We start from the raw sequence: 9,803 nt of genomic DNA on the forward strand, positions 1-9,803 counted from the left end.
GTTACCTGCCTATTGTTATTCCGGCCACAAATCAATATAAGGTATCAAAGTATGTTAATATTGAACAGAGGGAGCCCCTCCTTAAATGTTAACCTACAAGAGTGAGCATAATGAGATCACTTAATAATAACCACGCAAACCTTGAACGTATTAATTGCACATAGTAAAGCCATGTCACCATTTGTGCCTTTTAAAGTAGCTTGTGGAAGTGTCCTCTCAAAATACAATAGCTGCTGTTATAATAATAATTAAAATGAAAACAAAACAAAACTTACGTAGACCTTAATGATATGTGTCCATGTAGTCTCCCAGATCAAGCATGATAAAAGTCATACTTCAGGCGTCTCCTGTCCGGCTTTACTCCAGCGTGTTGAGAACATTTTCTGCATCTCTTCGGGATTCAAACTTGTGTTCTTTGCCGTTGTGGTTCACAGCCAGTGTAGCCGGGAAGCGCATGTTAAAGCGGATGCCTCTCTCGATCAGAGCCTGGCACACACCGTTGAAGGCTCGTCTTCTCTCCCGAACCGCAGACGATAAATCCTGATGAATGAAGATCCGCTGCCCGTCATGTTCCAGATTAGGCGTCGCTCTCAGTGCGGCCATTATCCTCGCTTTATCCCTGGAGTTGTGCAGTTTAATAATCACCGGGCGGGGACGCACACCCCGCGGCCCCGAGCTCCGGTGCGCCCGGTCAATTTTGATGCGGCTTTTAACGCCGGGAGTCACTTCCAAGCCGAGCACGGTAGGCAGCCAACCTTCAAAGAAGTGAACTGTTTTTTTTTCCCTCGGTGCTCTTTCAGATTGAGAACACAAATGTTATCCCGCCTGCTGCGGTTCTCCATATCATCCATGCCATCGGCCATGAGCTTAATTTTCTTCTCTGCTTCAGCGAGCCTCCCCTGTAGACCGGTCACTGTATCCTCCACATCCGACACTCTCTGCTCGGCCTCGGTGATGCGTTTTGATTGGCTTTCCAAAGTAGTGGATATTTTTTCCAAAGTCTCCGTGAATTTGGAAAGTTTTTCTACCATCATGTCGCCAAAGTTTTGAGTTACCTCGCGAATCAGAGCTGCGGTGATCACCGTCGGGGAGGGCTCCTATCCACCTGCTCCTCTGGAGCGGAAAAGTTATGGCAAATCCGTTTTTTGGCTAGCAGTTGCAGCAGTAGCCATTCCTCATGTGTTGAATTTCGTCTGTTTTGACATCACTTGTTGTCAAAATTGTACTTTTTCTGCTTGCCGCTAGTTCCTACACTATTGAGTGAATGTGATTAGCCGAAATGGGAGCGATAACTTGAAATAAAATATATTTAAGACAAGTGGGAGCGGGAGCTCAGTGGAAACATATGTCTTCTAGCCAGACATCGTCACGTGACCCCCCCTTTTCCATGATTTCTAATCTGCCATTTCTCTTACTCCATCTTTCCAACATGCTTCCCCTCTGCTCCTCCCCCTCCCCTTCTCCTCCCCCTCCCTTCCTCCCCTCTGCTCCTCCCCCTCCCCTTCTCCTCCCCCTCCCTCCCTCCCCTCTGCTCCTCCCCCTCCCCTTCTCCTCCCTCTCCCTCCCCTGCTCCTCCCCCTCCCTCCCTCCCCTCTGCTCCTCCCCCTCCCCTTCTCCCCCTCCCCTTCTCCTCCCCCTCCCTCCCCTCCCCTCTGCTCCTCCCCCTCCCCTTCTCCCTCCCTCCCCTCTGCTCCTCCCCCTCCCTCCCTCCCCTCTGCTCCTCCCCCTCCCCTTCTCCCCCTCCCCTTCTCCTCCCCCTCCCTCCCCTCCCCTCTGCTCCTCCCCCTCCCCTTCTCCCCCTCCCTCCCTCCCCTCTGCTCCTCCCCCTCCCTCCCTCCCCTCCTCCCTCCCCTTCCCAGCTGTGGGTGGGTATGCCTGCCTGGTACGTGGCGGCCTGCCGGGCCAACGTGAAGAGCGGCGCAATCATGTCGGCGCTGTCGGACACGGAGATCCAGAGAGAGATCGGGATCAGCAACCCGCTGCACCGGCTGAAGCTCCGCCTCGCCATCCAGGAGATCATGTCCCTGACCAGCCCCTCGGCCCCGCCCACCTCCAGAACGGTACACACTCGGGCGGCCCCCATCTCTCTCCTCCCAAAGACACTTCTGTTCTGACTCTCTGTTCGGACTTCTGTTTTCATTGGTCCTGGCTGCTGTCACTGAGCTGCTGAACTCTTAACCCTCGCTATCCCGGCATGGCGCTGGAGCCTTTCTTCTCTGAATACCGTGTACTTCATTGAACTAACTTCTAATTGAACCACTGCGTCTTGGTCTTCCTCTCCCTCCTTGTCTTTTGTCACGCCTGCGTATCACACCTCACTTGTGATTGGTCGGGTTGGGTCACCTGATCAGTCCACGGGGAACGTGTGGGTGACTCATGAGGAGATGGAGAGTTTGGCGGCCACGCCCCCTACGGTCAGTCCACCGCAGTGTCATGTGACTTAGGGCTAGGTTCCAAGTCATCGTTGAGTCTCAGCCGGCTGCCACACCTCAAACTAGTGCATGCAAACTAGTGCATGTGAAACAGTGCATGTAAACCAGTGAATGTGAAACAGTGCATGTAAAGTAGTGCATGTAAAGTAGTGCATGCAAACTAGTGCATGTAAACTAGTGCATGTAAACTAGTGCATGTAGGCAATTGCATGACAACGCATGAATAGGAAGAGGGGCACCGGAGTCACTGGAGCCTCACGATGCCACTTGGAACAAGAGCTGTGTGCCTTTAGCTGGTGCTAGTAGTGAGGCCTTCCTCTAGAGCAGTGCCTTCCCTCAAAGCGCTCTAGTTGTGTCTGTGTGTTTGTGTGTTTTGAGAACTGGACAAATCAATTCATATTATTTAGATTTTGCTTCTATTGTGCAGGATGCTATCCGATCATTTAGTACCAAGTGGACAACATCGATATATACATTGACCATATTGCTGCCTGGATGTCCTGGTGACGGGCGGTTTTATTAGACCTGCATGTGAAGCCTCTACTGCCGTACTAACCCACCTGTTCTCTTGTTCTCAACGCGCTACACACGCTAACACCAGGAGGATGACCAGGGCAGCTGGGCCCAGGTTGGCACTTGATTACCTGACCCTTAACCCTTAACCCTTAACCCCACCTCTCTGATCGCCGACCGCTCACTCCCTATCCACCGCCCCAAAGAATACTGGTGTTCAAAGTGTTGAAGTATAAATATTATAATATTACATATTGCATTAACTGATATCAGACAGCACCTTGCTGACCCTAGGGTTAAGGTAACCCCTAACCTTAACCCTGACCCTCTGGAGCCTGGAGGGTCAGGGTTAAGGTTAGGGGTTACCTTAACCATAACCCTGACCCTCTGGAGCCTGGAGGGTTAGGGTTAGGGGTTACCTTAACCCTAACCCTGACCCTCTGTGACAGACGCTGGCCTACGGGGACATGAACCACGAGTGGATCGGTAACGAGTGGCTGCCCAGCCTGGGGCTGCCGCAGTACCGCTCCTACTTCATGGAGTCCCTGGTGGACGCCCGCATGCTGGACCACCTCACCAAGAAGGACCTGAGGGGGCAGCTCAAGATGGTGGACAGCTTCCACAGGTAACAGGTCTTGCTATTGGCCGGTAACAAACCGAGTTGAATGGATGGCCTATAGGATAAGCCATGAACGGTCTGCTTGCTTCAGGCTGGGCCGCGCTACTATCACAGACCAGACTTTATAATCTGAAGCTGACCGCAGACCAGCTGAAGTCTGGCCGAACGCTGTTTCACCTTCTTTTACTCAAGCCTGATTGGCTGACGGCTAACACAGCAACATTCACCTTTTCTCGAAGCCTGTGAAAAACCAAATGTCTGTACAGCGAACCTGCTGGTCTGAGGCCTGAGGTCTGAGGTCCACTGGTCTGAGGTCCACTGGTCTGAGGCCTGAGGTCCACTGGTCTGAGGCCTGAGGTCCACTGGTCTGAGGCCTGAGGTCCACTGGTCTGAGGTCTGAGGCCTGAGGTCCACTGGTCTGAGGTCCACTGGTCTGAGGTCTGCGCTCACCAAATGTCTTCCTGTCCTGTAACAGAAACAGTTTCCAGTGTGGGGTGATGTCTCTGAGGAGGCTGAACTACGACCGCATGGAGCTTGAGAGGAGGAGGGAGGAGGCCCAGCTGGAGACCAGCGGTACGTTTCACCTCCTGCTGCTCCCCGCTCCCTGTAACCCTGTCTCATGGCCCAGCCACTAAAGACCAAGGGTTAGACTAATCTAACCACTATAGACCAAGGGTTAGACTGACCCTAACCACTAAAGACCAAGGGTTAGACTAACCTAACCCTAACCACTAAAGACCAAGGGTTAGACTAACCTAACCCTAACCACTAAAGACCAAGGGTTAGACAAACCTAACCCTAACCACTAAAGACCAAGGGTTAGACCAACCCTAACCACTAAAGACCAAGGGTTAGACTAACCTTAACCACTAAAGACCAAGGGTTAGACTAACCTAACCACTAAAGACCAAGGGTTAGACTAACCTAACCCTAAAGAGCCCTCCTGTGTAGACGTGCTGGTGTGGAGTAACGAGCGAGTGATCAGCTGGGTGGCGGCCATCGGTCTGAAAGAGTACAGCAGCAGCCTGTACGAGAACGGGGTCCACGGCGCCCTGCTGGCCCTGGACGAGGCCTTCGACCACAACACTCTGGCCCTGCTGCTGCAGATCCCCACGCAGAACACACAGGTACACGCACACACGCACACCTGTATGTACGTCTGCATCTGACAAACCAGTGGGCTTCGTTGAAATACAGTCGGTCACTACTTAGTCATCTTAACAGTTTGAGGTCAACAGAACAAGCCCACAAAAGGTTTCCTGTTTGCTGAGAACTCAACTCTTTGAATGTGTATCGTGTAACTTCAGAGAGAACGGGGGCCAAACTACTTTAGATTGACTGTTACCATGCGGCATGGCTTTAGGAGAGGGGGTCTGAGGGATAAGGATCTCCTCGTGGAGCAGGAAGGGAGGAGCAGCCTGGAATGTGTGGAGGGAGACAGCGGGGCGCGGTTCAGTCTGGGTCGTCTCTCCGTGCATGGATTGGGTCGTCTGCCGTTGATTAGGTAGTTTTTAATGGTGTTGGTGATCTTAGGGGTGAAGCTGCTCTGACTGTTCTCCACCCTTCCTCCACCCTCCAGGCCAGAGCCATCCTGGAGAGGGAGTACAACAGCCTCCTGGCCATCGGCACCGAGAGGAGAATGGAGGAGGTGACTCAGCGTTCGGATCTCAGTACATGTCTCTGACCACCTGAGACCAGCCTCACACACACATTCATACACAGTCAATCCTCCACCCTCCGGCGTCATGCTCTCATCTAGACCACGCTAGCCACGAGGATCGTCCATGGCTGTCTAGTGGTCTGCTTTGGCTCTGTGCTCCTTGACCACAACCCCTCCTCCCCCTCTTTCTCCCTCCTCCAACCCCTCCTCCCCCTCCTCCTCCTCCTCCTCCTCCCCCTCCTCCCTCCTCCCTCAACCCCACCTCCTCCTCCTCCCTCCTCCCCCCTCCTCCCTCAACCCCTCCTTCTCCTCCCTCCCTCAACCCCTCCTCCCCCAACCCCTCCTCCCCCTCCTCCTCCTCCCTCCCCCCTCAACCCCTCCTTCTCCCCCCCCCCTCAACCCCTCCTTCTCCTCCCTCCCCCCTCAACCCCTTCTTCTCCCCCCCCCCCTCAACCCCTCCTTCTCCTCCCTCCCCCCTCAACCCCTCCTTCTCCTCCCTCCCCCCTCAACCCCTTCTTCTCCCCCCCCCCTCAACCCCTCCTTCTCCTCCCTCCCCCCTCAACCCCTTCTTCTCCCCCCCCCCTCAACCCCTCCTTCTCCTCCCTCCCCCCTCAACCCCTCCTTCTCCTCCCTCCCCCCTCAACCCCTCCTTCTCACTCCCCCCAGGATGATGATAAGAACTTCCGCCGCGCTCCGTCATGGAGGAAGAAGTTCCGGCCCAAAGACATGCGGGGTGTTTCCCTGGGCGCGTCGGACACCCTGCCAGCCAACTTCCGAGTGAACAGTTCTGGTGCGGCGGTGTCGCCCTCCACCCAGCCAAAGAGGAGTACCATGGACGGTAGGCAGTGGGACAAGGTCCCCAGCGTGCTGCTGGAACTAAAGTGTGTGCGCGTGTGTGTGTAACATGCTGCTAATGTAGTGAAACATGGAGGCCAGAGTAGCTGTCTCATCACTGGTGAATCTTGCCTCCGAGCTGAATTCTTGTGAATGGCTTTGTGCCTGGCCGTTTGCGTATGTGCCGTGACTAACTGCATGTCTTTGCATGTGACCTTTGTCGTCGTGGAAACGCAGGGAGCCAGTCTATACAGAGGCTGGACACTGCCACAGTCAGGACCTACTCTTGTTAACAGACGGTAAGCCCACATGCACACCCTTCCAGGAGGGAGTCTGACAGCTCCCGCTGCACTTTGCGCGTTTGGAAAGCGACCGCATTTCCCGTAAAACACCTGATTAAACCGCCTGACCGGGCCCTGTTCAACACCAGTCTTGAAGTGATATTTTAAAAAGGAATAATTCACAGAAACATTATGTAAAATGTAATGTTCTAATATTGGTGTCTTGCGCCGCAAAGAGGAAGTTTAGCCTTAATCTTTTAGCTCATTCTCAGGATTCCAAATAGCTTCCACCTGGCTAGCAGCTGTCCACTGTAATCAGTCGGCATGAGCTGCAATGGCTTATGGGGGATGGAGGAAACGGTAGCCCAGCATTTGCTGAACGCTGTTTTTGACACTAAATCATTCACAGTACCTTGACTTAATGAGAAGGTTCTTGGAGGTTGAATTCCTTTCTCCTACCTCTGGAGATGTCGCTCTGTTGATGCTCAGAGGCTGTGAGACCATCCTGATCTCGCTAGGCCACATTCTGTGTGTTCAATCTGGCCTCCATTCTGTTGGAAGTCTTTCTAGCCGTGTTCAAAGGACAACCAATGGGCACTAGGGGGCAGAGTTTCAGTTCATGATGTAGAAAGGAGTTTAAGAGTATTCAAACAAATTATATCCAACAGAATCAGATGAAAGACGATGTTAAAAGGTATAATAATTCTGCCCAGGAGTGGTTGCATAATTGATTAAGACTTTTACATTTTGGGTGAATTAATATTTGAACTACTTTCAAGTTTTATAAAATGGAAACATTTTTGTGGTTCCCATTCTATGTATTCCTCCTCAAACCAGGCGCTTTCCCTGTCAGTTAGGATTAAATTACTCCTACTAATAATAATAATAAGAACAAAGTTCTCCTGTCCTTAAAGCTCCCGCAAACTGCCATCAGGCCAGCAGAGAGCTTAATGAAGCCCCTCACTCTGCCTTCAGGCCAGCAGAGAGCTTAATGAAGCCCCTCACTCTGCCATCAGGCCAGCAGAGAGCTTAATGAAGCCCCTCACTCTGCCATCAGGCCAGCAGAGAGCTTAATGAAGCCCCTCACTCTGCCATCAGGCCAGCAGAGAGCTTAATGAAGCCCCTTACTCTGCCATCAGGCCAGCAGAGAGCTTAATGAAGCCCCTCACTCTGCCATCAGGCCAGCAGAGAGCTTAATGAAGCCCCTCACTCTGCCATCAGGCCAGCAGAGAGCTTAATGAAGCCCCTCACTCTGCCATCAGGCCAGCAGAGAGCTTAATGAAGCCCCTCACTCTGCCATCAGGCCAGCAGAGAGCTTAATGAAGCCCCTCACTCTGCCATCAGGCCAGCAGAGAGCTTAATGAAGCCCCTCACTCTGCCATCAGGCCAGCAGAGAGCTTAATGAAGCCCCTCACTCTGCCATCAGGCCAGCAGAGAGCTTAATGAAGCCCCTCACTCTGCCATCAGGCCAGCAGAGAGCTTAATGAAGCCCCTCACTCTGCCATCAGGCCAGCAGAGAGCTTAATGAAGCCCCTCACTCTGCCATCAGGCCAGCAGAGAGCTTAATGAAGCCCCTCACTCTGCCATCAGGCCAGCAGAGAGCTTAATGAAGCCCCTCACTCTGCCATCAGGCCAGCAGAGAGCTTAATGAAGCCCCTCACTCTGCCATCAGGCCAGCAGAGAGCTTAATGAAGCCCCTCACTCTGCCATCAGGCCAGCAGAGAGCTTAATGAAGCCCCTCACTCTGCCATCAGGCCAGCAGAGAGCTTAATGAAGCCCCTCACTCTGCCATCAGGCCAGCCGCTGCTTCTACTTTAATAACGCATGTTCTGCTCTCCTCCCTTCCCGTCTCTCTCCTCCCTTCCTGTCTCTCTCCTCCCTTCCTGTCTCTCTCCTCCCTTCCTGTCTCTCTCCTCCCTTCCTGTCTCTCTCCTTCCCTTCCTGTCTCTCTCCTCCCTTCCTGTCTCTCTCCTCCCTTCCTGTCTCTCTCCTCCCTTCCCGTCTCTCTCCTCCCTTCCTGTCTCTCTCCTCCCTTCCTGTCTCTCTCCTCCCTTCCTGTCTCTCTCCTCCCTTCCTGTCCCTCTCCATCGCTCTGCTTCTCGTGCCTCCCTTCCCCGGTCTCTCCCTCCACCTCTATGTATGTATCTCCTTATTCTCTATTTCTTAGTGTATCCTCATTATTCCTACAGGTAGCCACTGGTCAGAAGAGGGTTAGGGTTAATAACCCTAACCCTAACCCTATTTCTTAGTGTATCCTCATTATTCCTACAGGTAGCCACTGGTCAGAAGAGGGTTAGGGTTAACGCTAACCCTAACCCTATTTCTTAGTGTATCCTCATTATTCCTACAGGTAGCCACTGGTCAGAAGAGGGTTAGGGTTAACGCTAACCCTAACCCTATTTCTTAGTGTATCCTCATTATTCCTACAGGTAGCCACTGGTCAGAAGACGAGAGTGAATTTCCTGCCTTCAAAACCAGGATGATGAACTGAGACGACCTCCACGGACGAGACCTTGTGTTTTAACAAATCCTCCACATGAATTTAGTCCTATTTTCACCTTCTCTGGATATCCGTAAAGGACATATGCTAGATGTATCTATGTTTTATATCCTATTTATCTTGGCAAGAGAGGGGGAGAAAAATTGATTTTAGAAGCCTCATGTAATCCTCTTTATTTGACCCTTTAATAAGCCTGGGCCCTTATGTCTATTTCAGGTGGAAATTAATATTTCCACTGTCTGGGGTTTGTAGATTTCTATCAGACATTTTATCTAATCTTTATATATATATATATATATATATATATATATATATATATAATCCGGTTTTTTATATATATATATATATATTTCTTTTCTCATTCTATATTTTTGTTGTATCTTTTTGTTTTAGGGTTATTCCTCTTCATTTGAATTCTGATTGTTGAATTCATTCTCAAGTGACTTTGACACATGATATAAATTAATACAATAGCCTTTTACCCATTTAACCCTTGGAGCATATTTTTAACAAATGACTTGTGTATCATTGCATCTTGTACGTATGAGTGAATATCCAATATATTGCTGGAGTTCCTGTTTGCTATCATGCTGGACCTGGAGCCGCCCGCCGCTGTTTGGTGCTGCAGAACACCATCGACCTGTCACCAGGTCCTTGGACCTGTCACCTGGTCTGTGGACGTGTCACCTGGTCCTTGGACGTGTCACCTTGTCCTTGGACCTGTCACCTGGTCCTTGGACGTGTCACCTGGTCCTTGGACCTGTCATCTGGTCCTTGGACGTGTCACCTGGTCCTTGGACGTGTCACCTGGTCCATGGTGTCCACAGCCCGTCTTCATGGTCACGTGGAACAGAACCCTCACCTTCCTGCACTCCTCCATATCGATACCAAAACGAAACTCTTGAACAGAAGCAAAGAAAAGCCATATAACTGTAGCGACAACAGAACATAGGGCTACTTTCAG

The 9,803-nt window shown here is 51.6% G+C and overlaps 1 protein-coding gene across 6 annotated transcripts in view; it reads left to right on the top strand.

Moving 5' to 3' along the window:
* The window catches only part of ppfia1 (PTPRF interacting protein alpha 1), a 63,013-nt gene extending 53,875 nt beyond the window's left edge, over window positions 1–9,138 (top strand). For 2 of the 6 annotated variants that reach the window (XM_056608489.1, XM_056608493.1), the window contains 8 exons: window positions 1,860–2,060; window positions 2,352–2,414; window positions 3,395–3,570; window positions 4,040–4,137; window positions 4,501–4,691; window positions 5,144–5,212; window positions 5,891–6,062; window positions 8,769–9,138. In XM_056608489.1, coding sequence (XP_056464464.1) covers window positions 1,860–2,060; window positions 2,352–2,414; window positions 3,395–3,570; window positions 4,040–4,137; window positions 4,501–4,691; window positions 5,144–5,212; window positions 5,891–6,062; window positions 8,769–8,830 — 1,032 coding nt within the window. In that variant the 3' untranslated portion in view covers window positions 8,831–9,138. The remainder of the gene's footprint in view (window positions 1–1,859; window positions 2,061–2,351; window positions 2,415–3,394; window positions 3,571–4,039; window positions 4,138–4,500; window positions 4,692–5,143; window positions 5,213–5,890; window positions 6,063–8,768) is intronic. The other 4 variants (XM_056608491.1, XM_056608492.1, XM_056608494.1 and 1 more) reach the window with 3 other exon arrangements.
* Window positions 9,139–9,803: the final 665 nt, after the last annotated feature.

This window comes from Gadus chalcogrammus, chromosome 14 (assembly GCF_026213295.1).
Source record: "Gadus chalcogrammus isolate NIFS_2021 chromosome 14, NIFS_Gcha_1.0, whole genome shotgun sequence".
Taxonomy (NCBI): Eukaryota; Metazoa; Chordata; class Actinopteri; order Gadiformes; family Gadidae; genus Gadus; species Gadus chalcogrammus.